This window comes from Vombatus ursinus, unplaced genomic scaffold, assembly GCF_900497805.2.
Source record: "Vombatus ursinus unplaced genomic scaffold, bare-nosed wombat genome assembly UNPS02009062.1, whole genome shotgun sequence".
Lineage (NCBI taxonomy): Eukaryota > Metazoa > Chordata > Mammalia > Diprotodontia > Vombatidae > Vombatus > Vombatus ursinus.
In genome coordinates, this window is record NW_020948840.1 from 17,237,736 (window position 1) to 17,263,107 (window position 25,372).

Here is a 25,372-nt window from a genome sequence, read left to right on the forward strand (position 1 = left end):
AATGAATTCTGAAACAAAACAGAAGGCCTGGAGCTGGAATCAAGAAAAACTGGGTTTAAATCATAGCAATTACTCTAGTGGCACAAGTGTGGCAAGTCACTTAACTTCCAGTTACTTCCATTTCTTCCATTTTTCATTTGTTGTTCCATTTTCACTTGTTGAAATAGGTTGGGATAGAGTTGTTTCAACCACATGCCATTTCTTTTTCTCATTTTTATTCTTCTGGTTTTGTTCATTTTGATCTTTGTTCTAACAAGGCAGTGGCCTAATTGTGCACAGACATCTGATACAGGAATAAATCCTACATTAGTAATGTGTTGTTCTTGTGTGTTAAAATATAATCACTTTCATTTTCTGTGATGTGATTTCTTAATCTCCAAGCATGGAAAAAAGGCAAAGACGCAGCCAATAATTTCATATAAAAGCTTAACTAATCAATTTAACTGACCAAGTTTAACTAATCAATGTTGATAATAAGATCAAAAGACACTAAAAAGTGACTTAGAAACAACCAGAGAGCTAGGGTAGCCAAGGCAATACCAGTTTAGAATATAAACATTAGTAAGATATTACAAAGAACACGAACTCTGATCGGTGCAGTGGTCAGTGCTACCCACTTCCTGACTATGACATGATGGAATCGAGATGCAAATGAGACAATATGTTTTTAGACATGGCCAATGTGGGAATCTGTTTTACCTGACTACCCATATTTGTTACAAGGATGTTGTTTTTCATGGCTAAAATGGAAATATGTTTTGTATGACTTCACAAGTATAACTGAAATCATACTGTTTGCCTTCTCAAAGGGTAGGGGAAAGGAGGGAGGAAGAAAATTGGGAACTCAAAATTTTAAAAAAAAAATGTTAAAATGATTGCACATATATAACCTATATCTGATTGCTTAGGGAGACAGGAGGAAAGGGATGGAGAGAGGGATACGATTTGGAACTCAAAACTTTTTTTAAATGTCAAAAAATTGTTTTAACAAGAAATTGGGGAAAAAATAAAAATATATTAAATGTTTTAAAAAGTTTACATGTGATTGGGAAATATATATATATATATTTATAATATATATATAAATATATATGTATAAATATATAAATACAAATAGGCATATATAGATAGATAAATTATATATAAATAGAATATATTATAAATAAATATTATAAATATAATATATTATAAATAAATATACTATATAAATATATATAAATATAAAGTTTACATGTGATTGGGAAATATATAATTATAATATATAATATATAAATATATTGTATATAAAAATATATAAATATTATATATTATAAATAAACATAATATATAAATATATAAAATAAATGTAATATATAAATTTATATAAATATATAAATATATTTATAATATATATATAAAATGTGTGTGTGTGTGTGTGTGTGTGTGTATTTTAAAGGACGTTATTTTTCTCCCCTTCCCCCCAAACGTCGGGAGAGGTGGAAGGGAGAGAAAATAAAGGTTTGTTAATGGAAAAAAATACAATTATTTAAAAGTACAAAAAAGATCTTAAGTTAGAGTAATGAAATACTATCAACAGCATCACCTCATAAACAGAGAGAAGTGATGAGAATAAAACTAGTTGTTTTGTTTTTTAATCTTAGCAAGAAACTCACCTAAACAAAGTCATCCCAAGGGCATTTATATCCCAGGACCTCTCCCTCAAAAGATTATTCTAGTTCTGGATTCATATGGACATGGATTTGTATCAGTGGAGTGTGCTCCCTCCCCCCCCCCAAAAAAAACCCCCGAAAAAACTAAAGGGAAATCAGATCTCTGTTATCTCTGGCTCATTGCCTCTACCCTGGAGTAATTCCAAGGAAATCACTAAAACAAAAATTAAGTATGCCTAGGATTTCCCCAAAATGTAGGAGACAGGATCCTTCTAGAAGGTACTCATTGTCCAATATGAATATTAAGTATTTTTGTTATCGTTGTTTCAGTCGTGTCTGACTCTTTGTGACCCCATTTGGGGTTTTCTTGGCTAAGGTACTGGAATGGTTTGCCATTTCCTTCTCCAGCTCATTATAGAGATGAGTAAACTGAGGCAAACAGGGTTAAGTAACTCACCCAGAGTCACATAGCTAGTAAGTTTCTGAGGTCAGATTTTAACTCAGGAAGATAAGTCTCCCTGACTCCAGATCCAGCCCTCTATCCACTGAGCCAACCTAGCTGCCCCCATATTAGGTACAAGACAGTTATTTATATCATCCACTAGTAAATATGCTCAAGATTCAAAAGGCTCACAAGTATACATTAACACATTTTCAAAAAACATGAAACACCTCAAATAGTTCATCACATTCATTATACTCTCTCAATACATAAAGCATTTATTAAGCACTTACATGTGCCAGGTACTATGATAAGTGCCAGGGATACACACCACTTTTTAACCAAAATGGCTGAGACTGCTTTTTGGCATTTATCCCAGAAAGACACTGTCTGAGCAAGAAGTGAAAGGTGACAGACATCTGACTTCCTCTTGGAGACCAGACTCCTCCAAGAAGAATCTAGATCCATGTAAAATCCAGGACTAGAGTCCCTTTTGTTGAGAAGGGCCTCTGTGACACATGTCAGTGGAGTCAAACTCAAATGGAAACAGGAGCCACTAAATTGTACCTATGGATCCTTGCAGGCCACATGCTGATTTAGTTTTAAAAGTTAATATTATCTATATCTTCTTGTATTTTTATTCATTTTGTTAAATAGTTCCCAATTACATTTTAATCTGATTCAGGCCATGCTGGGGAGGGTTGTAAGTCGCATACATGTTTGAAACATCTGCTGTTATGTCCACCCTACGCTACTCTTAAATAAAGACAAACTTCTGGAGTCAAGGGTTCAAGTGTCAAACCTATACTTAACAATAATCTACATATTTGATGCTCATTCGTCCCTGAGAACATTCCTGGGTACATTAATTTCTGAACTCAGGACAATAAACCTCACTGCAAAAAGATTGGCAGATAAGTAGATCTTATAGACAAGTGAGCACCTAGTTAAGCCTTTTTCTCTAATATACTGAGGGCTAAAGGAGCACAAAACATCTGTGACTGTGTGAAACAACATGCACATAGGTGAAAAAAAACAAAAAATATGCAAAATCAATAACTAGCATGCTCTTCTTCCTCATTTCTGCCTCTTGGATTCCCAATTCTTTTAAGGCATCACAAAAAAAGCAAGAGTTCTGGATTAAGAGAACATGGGTCATAGCCCACTTCTGATGCTTAAAACCTATGTGACCTTAGATAAGTCACTTCTCTATGGGCCTCACTTACCTCATTTGTAAAATGAGTGTACAGGACCAGCTAACCTTGAGGACTCTCTCAGCCCTACATCTATCTGTAATCCTGCAAATCTTTCTAACAATCAAAGCTGTCCCAAAATGTCCCAATCACCGTTAGGGGTTTCATCTGTGAGATGTGAAACTTGTGTGGTAGTTGGAATAGATGACGTGAGGAATGTCATTTCAGATGACTGTGTGAGGTCAGTTCAGTCCATCACATTATTTTATACAACCCAGACTCAGATCACAACAAACTTAAGTCAAAATAAGCCAAAAGGTCATCAAAAGCCCCAGGAGAAACCCAAAATCAAAGACTAAGGAGACATACAATGAAATAAATAATCAAGTCTACTAAAAGTCAAATCTGCTACACAAGAAAGCAATACACTAAGGTGATTCTACTGTGTTAGCTCCTGTTTCCTCACCCTGCCCTGTGCTACTGGCCAAGGGGCAAAGGGGTCCTGGTTCTGCGGCCAGAAGCCGCAGGCTCAAAGGCTGCTTCTGGTGACTGCTTATCTGTGGAATCCAGAGCAAATCATTTAACCTTCCTGGGCTCATTTTTGACTTCTGTAAAATGAGGGGCTTGCATTAAGTGGCCTCTGAGATCCCTTTTAGCCTTTAAAGGCCTGTGCTAGGTTTGGAGGATATAAGGACAAAAAAAAAAAAAAATGAACAGTCCCTGCCCTCAGGGAGTTCACATTCTATCAGGTGAAACAACATATACATACATAGAAGACAAATACCAGATAATGGGGAGACGGGGGGAAAGGCACTAAGATAGTTAAAGTTTGAAGCTGGTGAGATAAAGAAAGGTTTTGTGTAAAAGGTGACATTTAAGCAGAGTATATCTAGAAAATATATCCTTTAAAATTCAAGAAAGGATTTAAGAATTAACTCTGATAAAATAAGTGAAATTAGGGAATAAAATAACACGACTTTCTTAGATTTCTCAATTTTTCCCCTTGAAAAAAATATACAGCATCATAAACTAGCACAAGATATTGAAAACCAGAATAAAAGATCTAAATCTAATTAGATTTAAATCTAATTCTAAATCTGAATAACTCTGCTTCCCAAGGGATAAATAAAAAGGCAGAAGAAACCTGATTGGATAAATATAAATTCAAGAGGTTTCAAAAATCCTTAAAAAGTATTAAGGAAATATAAAATAAGTTTACTTTAACAAATTAAAAGTGTGAAACATGAGTGATTTAAAAGGCTAGAGACATGCCACAACACAGTGCCACAGAGCAAGTACTAAACCAGGAGTCAGGAAGACCTGGATTTGAATGTTGCCTCTGACATTTTCTAGCTTTGCAACTTTGAACAAGTCACTAACCCTCTCTGAGCTTCAGTTTCTTCATTTATAAATTGAAGTAGTAATAGTGTACCATCTGGCCTCACAAAGCTTCTGTGAGGATCAAAGGAAATAATGTGAGTGAAGTGCTTTGCAAACTTTAAAGACTTCTACAAATGTCAGTTATTAGTATCATTCAGAGCAATGCAAATGTATGGTCCTGGGTTCATAGCCATGACAATTTTAAGTCAATTTCACTTCTTGAATGGGAGAAAGGCAGAGAAGAGATGATGGAAGCTCTTAAGACAGCAGAAAGGTCAATAATGAATCAAAGCTATGCCCAAACACTCACAACTTCTATTCTGAACTACTGCTGAAACAGATTCCTATGTGAAATACCCATCAATGACCTTTCCTATCTCTACCTCCTCAACCACCCCCCAACCCACTTTATGCCAAATTATTAAAAGAACCTTTTTGGAGACCATTTCATCTTGTCATTTCCATACTCAAGGATCTATAGTAGCTACCTATTACATCAAATTTAGATGCTTAAACCTAGGCTTCCAAGCATTCTACTAAGTCAGTCATTGCTTTATCAACTTCTGTGCATATCTTATCACTTTCTGCTTGGATCTTCGAATCAAACCAAAGTCAGTATGCTGGTCATTCCCCAGGAAACTTGTTTATCCCACTGTCTTTTTTATAATGTATCATGGCCCAGACAATAAAGAACTGGCTTCAGAATCAGGACAACCTGGTACCATCACTGACAAATACTTCCTGTTTAAATCTAGGCAAGTCACTTAGAACTCCTAAGAGCCTGAGGCAGCTCCCTAAGGCTGTAAGTTGCAGAGAAGGTGCCAATTTGCACTGTCAGTAGAGAAAGCTGCTCACTGGGAGATCCCACAATGAAATCAGAAGTCTAGTTTAAAAAAACTGAACTACAGTGTCCTCTGACCATGAACTTTCACCACTGTATTACAATGCCTGCCTAGTGCACTTAATCCTTTTTACTTAATGGATGCATAATGAATAATAATTAACGATGTTCTGACATTACCTACCTTTTGGTTTTGATGCCTTCAAAATCAAATTTATAAGTTCTGGGACATCAAAGTAAGCAGCATAATGCAAAGCATTCATGTTTGTCCATCGACTTCTCAAGCTGACGTCCGCCCCCAGTTCGATGAGATGAGAGGCAAATTTTACAGCTGTCTCAACATCACCTAAAAAAAGTTTTCAAATTATTTTCCCCAGATAAGAAAAACAGTATATTCCACTGATGACCCATCTATTTATCCCTACAAAAAGCACAAAGCAAAAAGGTTATTTTATAAAATATGCATAATTTTAAAAGAAAAAGCATCTGAAGAAGTCACAATTTATATATTTTATCACAAAAATATTTTAGCAAGATAAACTATTCCCAGAGTTTTTAATACATCATTCGTTAAAATACATCATGTCTTAATGAATATATTTTCAATGACTTGAGCAATTAAAAAGTGCTATTGAAACCATAAGCTGAAATTCACTATGAAATCAAGAACTGAAGAATAACTTTCAGATTCTTAATAGCATACTAAAACTTGTTAATTTCAAAATGATACCCTCAAAACTGCATATTTTTCACAAAGAAACACTCCCAATCAATTTTTCTTCCCTCCTAAGAGCCAAAAAATGTAAACATACACTAATTATATAGCCCTCTGATGAGACATGACAACAATCTTTGGGCAGTTACGAGTGATACATTACTCTCTCAAGTCTCTATTATTCACACTAATCAAGATGAAGACAGATAATACAAAAATTCATAATTGACTTTGGAATATTATTTCTGTACTTATATTGGAATATGTATTTGTTTGATATTCTGGGAATTCATTTCAAATGAAGCCACATTAAATACCTGACTTAAGTAGATGCTCTCTGTAAACTACTTGTCTCTAAGACCATTTTGGAGTGAAGAAAAACACTAAGCTATGTGAGCTATCTCCATCCTGGAGCAGAAAAGGTGGCTGGAGTACTGCATTTCAACGATTTGTCAAATAGGTTTCCAGCAAAGTACAAAGAGAGATCAAGATGTGTACCAAACACAGAAGCAAACTGCAGTTTGTAAAACTTGAAAGCAAAATTATCTGGCAGAAGGCAAAATATGCAGAATTTATCTTTAAATAATCAGGATCACTTTAAACTTGGCCCTATTTCATCAAGAATTCCCAACATTCACAGAATCCTTTTTCTCCATTATCAATTATGTTTTACATCTCAGCATCACTTCAACAAATAAAGTATGGGCAGATGTGAGTTTCACTTTTAAGATCATATGACAACATATTCTAATGCCAGTAAAAGCCAGGAATATGTGGTTTGATTTGATATTCTACCTCAAGTCCTAAAAAGGGAACCTGCTAACAAATCTGTTGTGTACTTACCGATACCATGAGCTCCAGATTTGCAGGTATAATGAAGAAGAGTCATATCAGTTAGACCATCTCTATCATTTACATTACATCCTCTCTTGATAATCTATAACCAATCAGAATATAAGAGGACATAATTAGTGTTATTACTGAAGTGTTGCTTTTAAATGAAAATAAAACTAGAGGAATCAAACTGATTTGCTCAAGAATGTAGCTAGCCTAACATACTCAATTTAGCGTCCGACTAATATGCTCCCAAAGAATTAACTTTTCAAATGACTTTTCAGTCTGATCTCATGAAACAATCTTTATTGTGATACACATCACCAGAAAGAAAGTAAAACCTACACTACAAAATAACTAAAAACAGTTCTCTAAATATGTTCTTTTTGACTTTCATTAATAATGAGCAAGCTCTCATTTCCAATGGGTGTAATGTTAACAAAAATACTAGGTTAGTCTACCCAACCTGGCAGGCATCTTATAGTCAACAAGTATTAATTGTCTGCTACATGCCAGGCAGTGCATTAAGTGCTGGGGACACAAAGAAAGGCAAAAGACAACCCCTCCTCTCAAGGAGTTCCCAGGCTAGTGGAGGAGACAATATGCAAACAACTATGAACAAATGAGACATACATAGGAGAAGCTGAAAATAATCTCACGGAGAAGACATCGGGGAGTCAGGGAAAGGCTTTTTGCAGAAGGTGGAATTTTAGCTAAGACCTGAAGGCTGCCAGGAAATCCAGGAGGCAAATATGAGGAGAGAGAATTCTAGGCATGGGAGATAACCAGTGCTGATTCAGTCAGGAGATAGAGTGTCTTGTGTGAGAAATAGAAATGAGGCCAGTGTCATTAAATTATAGAATATGTACATGGGAGTAAGGTATAAGAAGATGGGAAAGATAAAAGAGGGCAAGTTATAAAGGGGATTTTTTTTTGTTTTTTTATAATGAACTGTTTTAAAGCCAAGCAGATTTTATATTTGATTCTGGAGGTAAAAAGGGAGCCACTGGAATCTACTTATTGACAATTCTTTGAAATACTAACAGACCAGGCAAGTAGGAGTACCTACTTCCACCAGATAATACCAAAACTAAAGAAGACACAATCTGAGACAGAACCAAACTTAAGCTTTTCTCTTTAGAAAAAGATTAAAAAAACAGGTAACACACTAAAACACAGTGGTCAAGAGAAAAACTGCAACAGAACAAATCCCACACAAGCATTTTTGGTTACAATAGAATTACAACCTGTCATAAGGGCTATTATTTGTATACAATTCCATTAACTATAATAATCAAAGCCACTAGTACTGTGAGTTATGCACACAGACACAGAAAAAGTTTTGTTAAGCAGAATTGTTCCTTGAAATTATACTCCTCATAATCAGATTTTACACAAAGAAACCATATTTTCATAGAGCAGTTTTCTCTGCTCACTCATGCTCATCAAGAGGTATCATTGTCTAATCTTCCCATCCTTAGCAATAGTCATTATATTACAGAGGGCATTATTCCTACATTAGAAAGTATTTCTGTACTTATATCTTCATCACAAATGTGCTTGAAAAAATAATGAAGTCAGTTCCTGAGATAGCATGTGAAATCTAGAAAGATCAATGACAAAATAATCTACTATCCTGGAATAAATGAGAAAATATTGTTAAATTTAATTTAGGTAATTATTTTAGTGTGTGTAATTTATATCTCTAGTCAGAGAGAAGATAAGTTAAAAATCTAGGAATATAGATTCCATTCCTTAAATTTTATCTTCTTACCATCATTTTCTTTTTTTCCTTGTACAATTTGTACCTCTGATAGCTCATTCTTAATGAGTAATTTTTTTAATGAATATTTGGGAAATGACACACTAACCAAACTGCCCTAAAGAGAGGGTTAGTGAGGAAGAAGAATTAAGTGATCAAACAAAACTTGTCTACATACGTGGACCTACTGGTCACTCATTGCTCTACTTTGTACACACCCTAATATCCAAATGGCTCTGTGATCACATCATTTCAGAAGTTCCCTCCTTCTGCAGGGTCTAATCCAGAAGTGGGGAACCTGCAGCCTCGAGGCCACATGTGACCTTCTGGGTCCTTGGGAGGAGCCTTTTGACTGAGTCCATATTTTACAGAACAAATCCTTTTATTAAGGGGATTTGTTCTGTGAAGTTTGGATTCAATCAAAGGGCCTCACTTGAGGACCTAGAGGGCCACATGTGGCCTCAAGGCCGCAGGTTCCCCACCCCTGGAATCCATCCATATTTGTCCATTCTAGGTGACTCTGGTCCATGTTCTCCCAAAAATTCTCCATGAGAGGTCCACCCTATGTGCTGGAGGACTTTCTCACTTTCTCCCATCATCATGAAGGTATCAATGGACACTATAAGATTATGTAATATTCTAGAGTCTACTTATGCTCATCATAGATCTCCTCCACTGCCCTTTAAAAGGTCACCTACAATTAATGATTCTTTGGAGACTGTGGCATGACACAACTCTCAATAAGACAATGATGGTTTTGGTTTTGGTTTTTTTCTGTCAGAAAGTAGCCTCAAAGTACAAAAGATTTCTCAAATGTTACCCCATTTGCTCTCTTTTGCCTATCCAATTCTGGGCCAAATCCTCTGTCCTTTTGTAGTACTTATCCAAGGTATATTGGTAAGACTAATTCAATGGGCTGTCCATTCAACCTCATTCCATCTTCTGGACAACAGGCTACTTACAGGAGCACAGATTGAGAGATGAAGTTCAATTTCCTCATTTTATAGGTGAGGAGATTGGCCCTCGGCCAAGAAAAGTGAAGTGACTTCTTCAAGGTCACACAACTACTAAGCACCTGGGTCAGGATTCAAATCCAACTCCTCTGATTACAAACACAGGCCGCCTCTTCATCGATTACATTTTTCCTTTGTGATCTATTATGTCCAACTCTGTCGAGTTGTCATGAATCTCATTGAAGATGTTCTTTATTATTTTAGGGCTTGATACAATATCATCTGCAAATGGGAGTGTTCACAGGACCTCACCATCTATAGGGAATCCCTCTTCCATTTCAACCAGTCACAAGACAGCCTCTGACAGAGATGAGGACTTTGACAAGCATTTATTTAGCTATCTTATGCCTCATTTGATATTGATAAGAGGATGGATGAACAAAATTATCTCTGTGGCTGTACCTATTGAGGAAATCTGTGTGATGTTAATATACAGATCAAAGACATCTTAGAGAACCTTTCAGACTATATTTCACTCTACTAAACCTTTTTTTTAAATCAACAAACAGAGTAAGATCTTGTATTCACTACATCTTTCAAATTACATGACTGAAGATGCTATAGAAGGTCATTTTCAAAAATCTTCCTGTCCTTTTCTCATAGTTTCATCAATGACACCCTTGCTAATTCTCATGTATTTCGGAGAAATGAGAAATTAGGTATGAAAGTCAATAGTTACCAATGTTCCCTTCATCATCTTTTTTTAAATAATAACAAGTGATTTTTTTCTTTTCATTCAATATTTTTCCTCCTTGCAGACTGAAACTTGAACATAGCCCTCTTGATTTTTGAGATGAGTCTTTCTGAGATTTGGTTTGCTTCCAAAATATATTTCTTCTGTGTATACTTGGTCTGGCCCAGTTATTCTTCCCAATGTCATCAACTTCATTCTTTTAAGTGCCATTTCTACTGCCACTGCCACCACAGAAGGAGGACACTGAGGGCCAGTCTATATTTTCCTTTGTTTCACAAGTTAATTTAGATAAAGGTTTCATCACCAAATCATCAGCCTACTTGTAGTATGCCTCTCTGAATAGCACAGTCTTAAGATGATGGACACAGTCTGTGACCAGGACCATACTTAAAGAAATTTAGAAACTGTTAAACTTATAAAATGTTAGAAATTGCCCAAGCTTGCAGTTCTTCTGGCTAGATCCTCAAGACCCCCAAGTTCACTTCTGAACCATGATAAGGCAAAGGAGTAAGACTTCTGTAAATACAAAATATAAGTACTTATAAGTACAAAGTATAAATAAAAACATCAGGGCTAAAAGGGGATCTTTTATATAAAAAACATTTATTAAATGCGTACTATGTTTAGAGCACTGTTACAAGGATAAATAAGACATTGCCCGGACTAAAAAGAGCTTACAATTTCGCATGATTATTATCTTTCCTCTCCCAACTTTCATTTTATGAGAACTAAGAAAGGATACAATCTATTAAATAAATCTAATTCTGATAATGCTGATAAAAAATTCCCAAAATTTGTGTATTATATTTTAAGAATAAGTATACATTCCTTACCTCATTCCCAATAATGTCAATGTTCTGTTGGACTTGGGGAACCCACTGTCTTAAAATGGCAAATAATTCAGACACTGATGTTTTAGGATCAAAAAGGATTTCTTGGCATGATGCATCATTGGGATCAAAAAAAGAAAACTCTATTTAAAATAAGAAAATATTATTTTAATAGATAAGCAAAGAAATCAATCCCTTTAACTCATTATTCATAGATTTCAGAGCTAGAAGGAATATTCATTAAATTCACTTAGTCCAATCCCAATTTCACAAATGAGGAAATGAAGGCTCACAGAGGTTAAGGGACTTGCCCAAGCTAGTCTGGGGCAGAGTGAAGATGGGAATCCAAGTCTCCCAACATTGAATCTAATCTTCCAGGTATATACCACATTTCTTCTTCCAACTCTAAAATGTTTTGATTCCAAGTTTCAAATTGCTAATGATATCAGTCTGTATCTTTTCATGACACATGTAACTTTAATAATTCCAAGGTAAAAAAAAAGTACAATAGAATCTATACACAATGGAAAACCTAGATATCAGGAAAGACAAATTGCTAAGATAAATGTGAATAAAGGCTTATTTGTCCATTCGTGATGGTGAAAACTCAGGTTTCCTGAAAACATGTTCCTCCCTAAAAGAACCAAAATTTTATCTGAAATGTTTATTGGGAAATTTGACCATTCTACCACACTGATCTCCACCTTTTCAAAATGTATTCTTCTTGATCAAAAAATCTATTATGATGAAATACCCCTCAAAAACATTAAAGCCTTTTTTTAAAAGGTACTATGAGCTAATCCTGCCCTTCAGACATGTTGATAAGACATTATTACACCTATAGTAACACAATAGAAATGACTGCATATCTGTTCTACTTTTATAGATACTTGTTCTTGAGATGTTAGATCTCATAAAAAGCTTTCGGCCACCTCATTTTCCTCTTCACTGTCCTCTGCTGTTTTGTGAAGTAATGTTCCACCTCTAATGTTCTCTTATGTCAGAAGAATTCTAGAAGTTTATGTCATTTTCTAAACTGCAAATTCAGGAAGTCTGCCATTAATGCTTGAAATAAATACATATTTTTAAGTGAAATGCAAGTGTTGATACAAGAAATAAAGCAATCAGCATGGGAATGCAGAAGCTGAAAGTCAGCTATAATAAAAACAGAGCTTTTGGAATTTGTGCAAAATACTGTACATGGTTTGAGAATGAACATGCAAAAGCCTAAATAAAAGCAGACATGAAACAGAATCAGTTTGCTAACTTACAAAAAGTTAAAACTGTTACACAACATACCACAGTCTGAAGGCATTGGTGCTGCAGAAACTGAAAAGATAACCGGTGTGTCAGAACCTGAAAATAAAAATGGGTATCTTCCAATCAAAGAATTTCCTTCTGAGGGAAGATCTGGAAGGTCTTCTATGGTCATCCTCTAGAAAGCTACCTTTAAGGCAAAAACAAAAAACACTCTTATTCCCATACAGCTTAGAATATTTACCTCTGAAGTCGTATTTTTAAAAAAATTAAAAAGATAACCTTTTCCCCTTAATAATGGACCTTGTCTTTTCAATTTCCAATCTCAGGGCTATTTTTTTCTTGGTCCTTTCAGGAAACCAATCTGAAGTAATAAATTTTTTCCAACACAATCTCTGTCAATGACAAAGGAAATTTTTCCCAGAGAGGCATGGGTGTTGACACCCAGCATATTTCACAATAAATAATAAGTGAAACCTGTTTCAAAATCCCAGACTAATCTAGAAGGGTGGGGTTGGTATTCTCTTAGCTTACTAAGACACACTGACACAAAATATCCACTGGCAAAAGTTACCTGTTAAGGCCTACTACTGTGGAATGCTGACAGGGATGATACCTATCATCACATACTGCATGCAATACAATGGGCTTGTTTTTTCATATACATAAAAAACTCTTCTATGATGAATTTCCATTCCATCTCAACACCCAAGTAAAACTTTTGTGGAAAATTGCGGTCACATAATAAACTTTGCTTTCAAGTATTTATGGTACTGTCTTAGAGTCATAATTTCTTGTGGATAATACATAGGATCTCCGCTGATTCTGGGCCCTGAAAGAGTTGGAAAACAGGGACTTTTGAAACAAACTGTGCACGTTGCTTCACTGCCCCCAGGAAACATGTGAAACTAATAACTAGTAAGTTCATTCTACCCTGCTGAGCTACTTAATTCTGGACCTAGCTTCTGCCTGCGGCACCTGGCCAACATATAGAGGTGGAGTACTTGACAGGCTTCTTCTCAAACTGCATGGCAAAAACTTAGGCAAGAATGCCACATTTGCCCCCCAAGACAGCTGAGGATTCTTCCTGGGAGACATGCAAGGCTGAATTCAAGCAGCATGTACTGGGGGAGAAGAGCCTCCCAAGATTCGCTGAACACGATAACGATGATCGTTGCTCAGTCCTTGTTTTTCCTCTTGGGACAAAGAATATCACAAGGAACCTGTAAAGTGTTGCTAGGGATTATGACATGCTAGGCAAGAAACCTAAGACCACAGGTGACACTTTCGTCACCATTGCTGATTGAAGATTTGGGCTTCAGAAGAAAAAGGCAAACTTGGGAAGCAAACAGCTGCTTAAGAAGGTGATGATGGAGAACAGGATTTGGATCTCTATATTGGAGCTTAAGACACAGGAACAACAGGCTTTTGGCCAGGGATGGTTGTATCAGATAAGGTTGATAAAAAAAAACAACTGCCTAAATCATTTGATCAAGGGGGAAGGGAAGAATGGTGAGACAATTGCTTGCCTATCTCCAACAAGAGTATCATTGGACAGGTCAAGTAATCAAAAGAGACACTAAGAGAGACAAAATTCATAGCCTCAGTGGCCAGGGCATTAGCTGAAGAGTCAGAAGCCCTGGGTTTAAATCTCACCTCTGTCTGATATTGACTATCTGAGTGATCTTGGGCACTTAACCTCCCCTGGGTTCTCAGTTTCCTATCTGTAAAATGATGGAGGTAGACTAGATGACCCCTAAGGTTTCTTCCAGCTCTAGAATTATGAACTTAGGAAATGCAAACAGCATGAGAAATAAACAAAAGGAACCAGAGACCTTAATTCAGTAAGGGAAATCCAGCCTCACAGGTATCACTGAGATGTGGGTGGATTGGACTCAATTGGAATACAGTAACTAAAGAATGTATCTTATTTAAATGTAACCCATTAGACTGGTAGAGTAGCATCACATATTATAACTAACACTTATATCGTGCTTTAACATTTGCAAAGATATTTATTACATTATGTATGTCACCTCAGTTCAGTCTTACAATCCTATGTGGCAGATGTAATAAGGACAGATGAGGAAATTGGCGCTGAGAGATGTATGTTCATATGAATAAATCCACAAACCAGAGGGACTAAAGTACAAAGAAGATCATTTGGGTGACGTCAACAAAGAGAGAAACAGAGGCAGCATTGTGGCAGGAACGTTGTAGAGCCCCTGGGTTCAGCAAAATTATCACAAACCTGGCCTAGAGACATGTTATAAGTGAGCAGGGCCTTCACTGACACCTAATATCTGTCCAAATGTTCTCTGCTAAAAGAAGAGCAACCAAAAAATGTGTGATTTGCCTTAATGGTTGTTTCATTCTTCAAAATACAGAGGAAGGGACAAGGAGAACTGTTACCTGATCCTGTTAAGGAACTAGTTGTCAAAGAAGAAAAATGGCTATGACTTTTGAGTGTCCATGATCACACTGAACTTGGGGTCCGAAGGCCTAGGCTCAAATTCTAAGTGACACCTCCTGGCTGCATGAACATAGCCAAGTCACTCAACCTCAAAATGACTTAGTTTCCTCATGTGTAAAACGGGAATATTAATTCTTGCTCTACTCACTAGGTTGTCGTGAGAAAAGTATTTTATAAACCTTAAAGTTCTATAGATCCATAAGTTATTATTATTATTATTACTATGATTATTATATGGAGCCAAATGGCTGGACACATATCCTACATATTAGGAGAATAGATTTCAAAGATGTTTAACAGATTCCATAGAATGAAATTTTAAAAAGAAAAGAAAAGAAAGAATGCAATCCGCAGGACACATGGAAGAAATAATGTCCAGAATGAAGGACATAATAGTCCCACTGTATTCAGCCATGGTTAGATCACAACTAGGGAGAAAAGATATTGACAAGCTGGAGGGTATCCAGAAGAAGGCAGTCATGATGATGAGATGAGAAGTCATGCTATATGAGGACTGAGGGAAGAAACTGAACTCCTCCCAAAGTGAAAGACTCAATTATCTTCAAGTATTTTAAGGGCTACGATGTGACAGAAGGATTACATTTGGTAGGACTGGCATCAGAAGGGAAAGCAAGGATTAACAGGAAGAAGCTGAAGAGAGTAAGATTTAAAGTCAATGTGAAGAAAGCTTTCAAATAAACAGTGCTATCTAAATGAGTTGCCCATGACCACAATTCTTTGAACAGAGACTGGATAACTTTCTGGGGATGTTATAAAGGAGATTTCTACCTGAAAGGCTCAGATTGAAAATAGATGACATCAGGTCTCTTTCAACTTTGAAATCCTACACTTATATGGTGTTTTATCAGAATCTGAGAAGTGCTACCATCCATTCCTATCAACTGAGAAGAAAACAAGGATGATTTCTGTCAGAAAAATGGGATACAGACAGCTTTCTAGCTCCTTCTGAATTAGGTTCTTCATGTGGGACTTCATTATATGTCTGAAAAAGTACATTTTCACATGTGTAGGCAAGTGCAAATCACTAAATCACATTCCAAAACCAAATATAAAATAGAAGAATCCAGGTTTCAACTGCTAAGTTTTGTTTTCTTTTCATACAGATGTTCTTTAGAACTTTGACCTGCTCCATCTCTAACCTAAGCCAGTTCACTACTGGGGGCTGACCATACTGGAGCTCAGAGCCCTGTTGCAGCTCAGAATTCTCAAGTTCAAGAAACTGATCAACCAACCACAGCCTTCCAGGTAGCAGGGATTGTAGTAATCACCATCTTTCTCCAGCACTACAGTTTATACCTAACTTCCTGAAACCTGCTGGCCTCTGATTTTGGGAAAAAGAAAAGGAGACTCAAGAGATGAATAAATATGAAGTTTCAGAAAATAGTATGTAGGGTATGACTGATGTTTCCTTTCAGGTCAAACTTTTTACATAATGGCAGCAAGGATTTCCTCAGGAGATTACGGAGGAACAATATATTTTTACAGGAGAAAAAAGTTATTTTCAGCTTTAAGGAAAAAGAGTGAATTTGTGGAATGTTATTTTCAGCTTTAAGGAAAACGAGTGAATTTGTGGAATATTTGTCTATCTCTTGTTAGTAATTACCCATTTAAAGCTTGAGTTGATTTTGTTATGAAAAATTATGACAAACAAGAAAAAAGTTAAAATTACAGTATTTATTATTGCATCTACCCACATACATGGTTTACTAATTTATTAAGTGTAACCCAGTGCTACTTACGTGCTTTTTTGTTGGGAGGGAGGAGCAAGTAAGCACAGCAATTAACCAATCACAAGCATTTCTTGCCTGATGTTTCACTTTTGTAGAAATCAATTATCCCCCCTTTAAATGGTACTTACTCTCAGAGGAAGAGCTATGAGGAGCAGAATAGAGCTGAGGATCCCCTGGGAGGGAAAGAGGAGAAGCCAGGACTACCCCTGTAAGAATCCTAGCATTACAGCAGAGTTTAGGATGTTATGATGGAGTGTGGTTATGCTTTAACAGTATTATTGATGTTAATGGTGGCAATATTATGCAAGTAATGACTGTACATGAAACAGATAACTATAGCTGACAACTATTGAGTGAGGTGGTATTACTTCTAAGTTACTGACAGATACCCCTTAGCAACCAGAGTATCGTCATCAGTTCATACCCCCCAAGCTTCAATTTGGAAAACACTATGAGAGAATTCCAGTCTAGTTTCATCACTCCTGAATACCACAATCCTACAATGTTGCTCTGAGGGACTGCCTCAAGGAAGCTTGGCCAATGCCTACTTAAGAATTCTAATCTAAGTAGAACACAGGTTTCACCAAGATAGTTTAGATATGCCACTAAAGAGTAGTTCTGGAAGGAGGCCACATTTTGTGTCTGCCAGAATCTAGGGGTTTCCAGTCATATTCACAGAGAATTGTATATATCAGACTCCTTTACTCAAAATGCTAAGTATTTCACTAATCATGATTCTTTATTATCCCCAAGAAATCCCAAAGCAGTTCGTCCAAAATGGATATTTCGGTGTACAATCAGAAACCTGTTCATTTGCTGATAACACAAAAGTTTGCTAATTTATTTGACCAGCAGTCATTTGGTCATGTACTCAGAACTATAATAGTTACTGTGGAAAGGGTATAAAAGAAATAAATGTGTGTTCTTGCCTACAAGCAGCTCACACTCCTGACTACACACTCCTGACTAAAAAAACAAAACCTTCATACATGACAAGGCCACCTACAACCCAATCCAATGTTGTAAAATACAAACCTGTATACATAAACAATGAAAAAATGGGGGCAAGGAAATAATCACATTGGGATGCAGTCATTCAAGAAGAAGAGAGGATATCAATATTATAACTTAAGGACCGCTGATAGATTTTTCAGGATGGGTTACCATTTATAACAATAAAAGGCAACACATTAAGGTCACTTTTTTTTTAATCCTAAAAAATTAAACTCAATTTAATCTTTTCTGAAATAAACACTATAAATATTTTATTAGGCAGACTTGTACAGTATTGGAGACAACAGTCATCACATCTCAAGAATCAATCTTCTAGCATGGACAGACAGAATATGACAAATTTAACAAAGCATTAAAAAAAAGCATCCACATAACTAATAACACTTAAAAAATAGATAGGGACATGGTTAAGCTTACATAACAATATTAACAAGTTCACCCATTATGCTACAGCTTTGCTCTCCTCCCAAAAGGATAAATGTTCTCCAACAACCAGTATGGTCAACTGTCAAATCAAAATTTCACATTAAGTGATTTCACAGGAACCACTTTGTAAATATTTGTATTACATCCTTTTTTGGAGAGGTTGTTTTCCTTCAATAGAATAGAAGGTCCTTGAGGGCAGGGACTATTCCATTTGTGTCTTCATCTCCAATGCCCAACTCAGTACTTGGCATATATAAATACTTGTCGAATAAAATTTTAAGACTCCATAGAAACTATACAAAAATTTCAGCGTGTGACCATGGAGAAGCCACTTAACCTCTCAGGGCCTCACTTTCCTCACCTGCAAAACGAAAGAGTTAGACTAGAAGATCTGTTAATATCCAATCGAGCTCTAAATCTGTGTTCTTTTTGATCCTAAAAGTAAACAGTACAATTTAAAGGACTTGGAAGTCTATTTCTCACAATCACATTCAGAACAACTAAAAAAACATGGCAGGAAAAAACAAACTCATTAGTAAGTTGTGGAGGTGGAACGTCATTAAGACAGTGTGGAGTGAAATTCTCCTTTTGCTAATATCATGGCAGATTTCATTGCTTCCATGCAAATCCTAGTATGGTCCTAAAGCATAAGGTGATAAGTTGCTACTGATAAAACTATGTTAGTACCTAGTTTCACAAAACAGAAGCAAAATTTTTTTTAATCTCCATTAATGAACAGACCCAATGACACCAATCCAGTACACAATGACTTTATGAACTGTTTAATCTGATCCAAGAAGATAGAAACAAAATACCAACTGCTTAGCACAGAGTCCCAAGAGTAAGTATTTCTCTTCAAAATTCGGGTGACTTCTCAAAACCAAAAAATGTCAACGCAACAAACACAAAGTGGGAAGGAGAGGGTTAGAAACTGTAAATGCATTTGTTTCTGTGAACTGTTAATGGAAGGATAAGTAAACGAGGCACCTAGCACAATGAAAAGGACCTCCCAGATGCTTTTATTTCATTTGTTTTATGTTCCTTTGTCCATATACCTGTGAGTCCATCTGTACTTACGCAGAATGAAAAATCAGTGTGAAAAAATCATACTCCCTCACGCAGATCAGCAACTTATCTATTACTCGGAGCCTTTGAGTTATCCCCACTATTTGTCAGAGGCTGGCCTCGAACCCACGTCCTCTTTACTCCAAAGCCAACCCTACATCCATTAAACCACAATGACAGTGCTTCTTACTAATTTACTGAACCAAATTACAGAGGAATGAGCACTGCCACTGGGGTCAGAGAATCCAGGTCCAAATTCCTCCTCTGACACGCATTACCGGTGCAATCTGAGACAATTCCCTAATAGCTTCTGAGGTCCCTTCCAGCTCCAGACCCAAGAACCTACGACTCTACGACCACGTGCCCTGTAACAACCCAAAACCCAGATGTAATTACTCCTAAGTCCCCTTAACCCTACACGGCGCTATGCAATCAAGGGCTAACTAAGTGGGCAAACCTGTGTTCCCATCCCTGCCTCTGCCACTTAACTAGCTGTGCAACACCCGGTAAGTCACCTCGCCCCAGCTTGGCCTCAGTTTCCCCGTGGGGGCGGACTAGGGGCCTCTGAGGTTCCTCCCAGACCTAGCTCTCTCTGCCGGCTGAAATGTCACGGGGAAAGCGCGCGGCAGGTGCACGCCTCCGCCGGCATCCCTGCTCCCGGATGGGTCGGACGCTTAGACGCCCATCACCCCCCACCCCGGTGCAGAGGCCCGGGCACCCCCGCACGAGTGGTCCCTCCCTGCCTCCCTCCCGCACCACGCACGCTCCACGCGCCCCGCCCCCCCCCCGCCCCGTCACTCCCCACCCCCACCTGCGCTCCTCCGGGTTCTCTCGGGGAGCCGCGCCGAGGGCCGGGGCCGGGGCGGGGAGGGGAGCCCCAGGGAGCGGCTCAGGCCGCGCCAGAGGAGAGCAGACGGCACCGCCTCCACCTGACGACGCTGCGAGCAGCACTGAGCGGGCCGCCGCCGCCGCCGCCGGCCCGCCTAGCCTTGGGAGACGCCCCGCCCCGCCAGCTCCTCCGGGCCTCCCCCCGACCCGCCTCCAACGGTCGCCGCCTCTGGGGCGCTGGAACCGGCTCGCGCACGCACGCAGCGCGCAGGCGCACCCGGGACGCAGCCGCAGCGAGCGCCACCTGACTGCGACCCCGACCGTGACCGTGACCCCACTCGCCCGGCCTCCCACCCCACGGCCGGCCCAACGCAAAGGGGCAAATGCAGGCGGTGTGCGCCGGTCCCCGGCGGCGGGGCCTTCGGTGACCATGTTAGACCAGGGGCTCGCTCCGAAACTGGGGGCCCACCCACCTCCAAGCACTCTGGGGAGTTCAGATGGGGAGGAAATCGCGTCTTTATTTTCACCAGCCTCCCACTGAAACTTGTCATTTCTTTTGATTATGAATGTAGGCAACAAGCCCTTCACGGGCCCTTAGGCCTCACCGACTGCGAAGGGGTCCGTGACACCCCAGCACAAAGTGACAAGCCCCCGATCCCGTAGGCTAGTGCTCTCCTTGAATCGCAGACCCAGAGCTGCAAGGGCCATAAGTCTCTAATCCGACCCCCAGGTTCTTTTAATGAGGAAACTGGGGCCTGGGGAGGTTAAGCGCCTTGCCCAAAATCACCCAGCTAGGAGGTCAGGGGTAGGATTCGAACGCATGTCCTCGGACTTCGAGCGGGTGCTTTTCACAGATGGCGAAATGCAAGGAGAGAGGAAGCACAAGTGGTAAGCGTCCTTACCTCTAAGTGAAAACTCCTAAGCGTTGTCTGCTAACATTCCCACTGTAGTGTCAGTGATAGAGGACCTCGGGAGACCTTCTAGTGCTGCCCCTTACTAGAGGAAGGGACCAGGACAAATGTAACTGGTAGGACCATGGCAATCTCAAGGTCTCTGATGAGCTTCCAGATACTCGCACCCTGCAAACTCAGCATTTTCACATGAATTGTAAGGCAAATTGCAAAAAATCCCCTTCTCCCTCTTGATATTCTCCTTGTCCCATTCCACCCACCTGATTAATTGAAAGCCAGGAGGTTATCAAGGGTCTGCCATAAGGAACTTTAAATAGGACCTATTTTAAATGAGCTATACATAGGCTAACACAAAGAAAGTTAAGTAAAATAGAGTTCTTAACTTGTGGTCCCTGAACTTGTTTTTTCTTAATATGTAATAACTATTTTCAATGTAATTGGTTTCCTTCATAGTCCTATGTTCTGCGTTTAAAAACATTATTCTGCATTTAAGATTATTTTCTACATTTAAAAACATTCTGAGAAGGGGTCCACAGGCTTCAGGAGACTACCTAAGGGATCCCATGACACAAAAGGTTAAGAACCCCTGGTAGGATGGAAACCACTAGGTAAGTTTTTGCCCCCTCCCCTCTCCTGCTCTCACAGAAACAAACCCTCAGAAAGTACAGCCAACCAAGGAAGTGTCAAATTACTGTTCTGAGTCACCCTGCATTAACAGACTTTCTCAGAGAAAATGGTGCCAGCATTAAGGAAACACCAGCCTAAGGTACAGTAATCATTCAAAAAGGTTTGGACCAATTGTCCACACAGGAAAACCCAAGTAAATGAAGAATGCTTGGGGTCCAAACTATGAAATTCGGATGGACGACTCAAAGCTAGTCAATCAATACATCTATCTAGGACAAACATTGCAAATGGACGATGATTTATATTGTTGGAGAGAATCCCCACATCTGTAAGATCACAGATCCTCCAAAATACTAAACTATGTGCTTTGGCAGAGAGAGAACTCTGACAAATGACAAGATTAAACTTATCATCAATTTTTTTTCCTTCTTTCCAGGTGGTCTGTACTATGATTTCTCCCATATCAATATCACTTCTCTTTCTCCTTCTTCTCATGCAAATACCCTTTTTCTTGTTCCCGGATTTTCTTATGAGTATTATTTTTATAGTATTATCATAGTACTATTTATAGTATTATTATTTTTAGTATTATTATTTTAGTATTTTCTTCTTAAATAATTCTACCCCCTTTCCCCTTTTACATAGTCTGTACATATTCTACTTCTGCTTAAGTGTTGCATTAAATTAAAATTAAAATTGAATTAAATATTTGGTTTAATAGAGAAATTGGATATTTTATGGTAGAGTCCCATGATAAAAATTGCAAAGCTAGTTAATTAGCAATTGTGTCAAGGAATAAGTTGACCAACTACTTAGTTCTTATTCAATGATAACATTTTTCTAAGATGCTCCCTAGAAGAAAGGGAGGAAGACAAAAGTAAATTGTATGTACTTTGTCTGAAGCCTATACCAGAGAGATTTTCTGAAATTTAAAAATTTATCCTCAAAATTCTTTTCTTCTTGGCAACAATTTTTGATCACAATGTATTGCTTGGAACACTTTTCATTTGGGTTATTTTAAACATTTCTGCTGTATAAGTTGTTTCCATCTTTCTCTGCAGCATCTTTTGTGTAGGTCTAGAAAAGCTATTTATGTTGTGTTGGATTTGCCTATTCCGTTTAGATACCTGCATACATTCTCACCACCAGCTGCTGGAAAAACCTAGAGCATTAAATAGTATAGCAGTATTTGACAACTGGACATCAAAATTAAGCTAATCTTTTTTAAAAGTGTTTGGCAGTGCTCAATGCACGCATAACTACTCCAATATAACTTTTTGTCCTCCTTTTGCTTTTTGGTGAGAAAATTTACAATATTTACTACATTCCTACCAACCAAAAAAAAAAATCTATTCTGAGGATCTGCTTACAACCCTCCAGCTCATAAGTATCCTCTTTCTGGGAGGAATCCTTTGAAAAATTGATTACAATTAGGTCCCAATTAGTGCAAATAATGAATCCCACCTGTGCAGTGCTTACAATATTTGATTATGCACTGCACATTTCCATTGGGCTGAAACCAATTGCCATATTTTACATAAGTATAACTTCAGATAGTACTAATTGGAATTCCACTTCACATGATTCACTGTTTGCACTAATTGGGACCCAGCTGTATTTGGAATAAGTGCTCCCTCGCAAAACATGTGATATCAAACTCAAGATTAAACATTCCATTCCCTCACGGGTCATTTAATTCCGCTCTGTTATGTCGGCAGACCAACTAAATCCTTAACCTTACCCAGGCATTCTACAAAAACATATATAATTTTGTTTATAAGAAGGTCTTGGCAACAATGTGTGGACCAATATATGTAATACTATCCTGAGGAGACTGCCCAAGTGCATACCCTACTAAGAGGCCACCTCGTTGTGGTTTCATGATGGGAGACATTTAACCAACAGCTGGGTGTATAAAATATGGCACAGTTTAGGGTCTCACAACTACTGATAGGAGTTTGGGGTGAACGGGTGAAGAATTCAGACAATCTCACCAAAAGCACAACTATCACTGACCCCTTCGGTATTCTCAGTGCCCTAGATCTCAGGAAGCTCACAGTGCAGCCCAATGCATAAGACTGAGTACAAGTACATAAAGAATGAGCTTATCATGATACAGGAGAAGACAAAACACAGACACACAGGGAAAGGTGTACACGAACCCTTGAGCCATAGAAGTGCAGCAGTACTTTGCTATGAAGAGGTGTGGGCCTGGTTCTTTTTTCTATTCCTCCCCCCCCAACCACCGCCACCAAAGGTAATGAATTCTTCCAACTTCAATAAAATATATCAAAAACTCACCCAGAGATTCTGACTCTGCCCACTTAAAAGTATTGGCTACAGACAGTCTCAAAGTAGACTTGAGTTTGTTGCCATTCAGCTCATCTGCCCTTCCCTGACCCCTTCCTTCGGGAAGGAGGGTATTTGACTGGACTTCTCTACCAGTACCTGAGGGGAAATGATTTGGAGTTTCAAGGGTATGGACATCTTCATGTCAAAGTGCAGCTTAATTGTCTAATTACAGCCAGTTGGTGTTGATCAGCCCCCTTCCACCAGTGTTAGCCTTTTAGAGTTAACTAAAGACATGTATTACCTATTACTATGTATTGCCCTTTTTGTATATCTGATCATCTTTTCTCAATCCTCATCCTTCTTGATGTCTCTGCTCCTTTCACCACTGCTGACCACGCTCTCATCTCTACATTTTCACAACACTATTCTGTTCTGCTCCTATCTGTTTGATCACTCCTCAGTCTCCTTTGCTGATTTATCATTCATATCACAACCCCAACCCCTAAGGGAGGGTGTTTCCCAGGGCTCTGTCCTGGGCTACCTCTTCTCTCTCCACACTCACTCTCTTGGCAATCTCTTAAGTTCCCATCAGCTCTCACTCTCACCCCACAGATCCAATCAGTTGCCAAGCTTACCATCTGTACCTCAACACCTCTCAAATCTGACACCTTCTGTCCACTCACATAACCACCACCTTTGGTTCAGATCATCACATCTCACCTAAACTATTGCAATTGCCTCCTAATTGGTCTTCCTGCCTGAAGTCTCCCTCTACTCCATTCTGTCCTCCACATGGCTACCAAAGTGGATCACGTCCCTCTCTGTATGATAAACTCCAGTGGCTTCATATTGCCGCTTGAATAAAAGATAAACTCCTTTGTTTAGCTTTTAAATCCTTTTGCAAACTGGCCCAAACCTACATTTCTAATTTCATTATACATAACTCCCTTTCTCACACTCTACAAATCCTGCCAAATTTGTTTTCTTTTCCTCACACCTAACTACTGGCTATCCTCCGTGCCTGTAATACACTCCTTCACTTCTGCCTCACAAGAATTCCCCCCCCCATTTTTTCAAGATATCATTTAGACAAATTATTTAAAATAAATTATTTTTATATACTGCTTCTCTACCAAAAAATCCAATAGCTTAATCTATGTACTTGATGGACATTAAAAGTGACCTGCATTCAAAATGAAATTAAGACTTTATATAATTCCCCTTGAGTAGTGCTAAACTATTTCTGCAGCTATACCCCAATAGCTCATTAGGGGCTCAGTAATACCTGTATCATCTAAACTTAGACCACTTCATTTTATCTAGTAATTTAATAATAATCATCTGAATATACCATTAGATAAAAGCAAAAATACCA

At 38.2% G+C, this 25,372-nt stretch overlaps 1 protein-coding gene across 3 annotated transcripts in view; it reads right to left on the bottom strand.

Moving 5' to 3' along the window:
• CLIP4 (CAP-Gly domain containing linker protein family member 4) overlaps positions 1 to 20,247 on the bottom strand; it is a 76,898-nt gene extending 56,651 nt beyond the window's left edge. Inside the window, exons 1-5 of one of the 3 annotated variants that reach the window (XM_027850429.1) lie at positions 20,151 to 20,247; positions 12,653 to 12,800; positions 11,357 to 11,496; positions 7,064 to 7,157; positions 5,690 to 5,851 (exon numbers count right to left, since the gene is read on the bottom strand). In XM_027850429.1, the coding sequence (XP_027706230.1) occupies positions 5,690 to 5,851; positions 7,064 to 7,157; positions 11,357 to 11,496; positions 12,653 to 12,785 (529 nt within the window). In that variant the 5' untranslated portion in view covers positions 12,786 to 12,800; positions 20,151 to 20,247. Of the gene's footprint in view, positions 1 to 5,689; positions 5,852 to 7,063; positions 7,158 to 11,356; positions 11,497 to 12,652; positions 12,801 to 12,892; positions 12,994 to 20,150 lie in introns of those variants that run through there. The other 2 variants (XM_027850428.1, XM_027850430.1) reach the window with 2 other exon arrangements.
• Between the last annotated feature and the right edge of the window lie 5,125 nt (positions 20,248 to 25,372).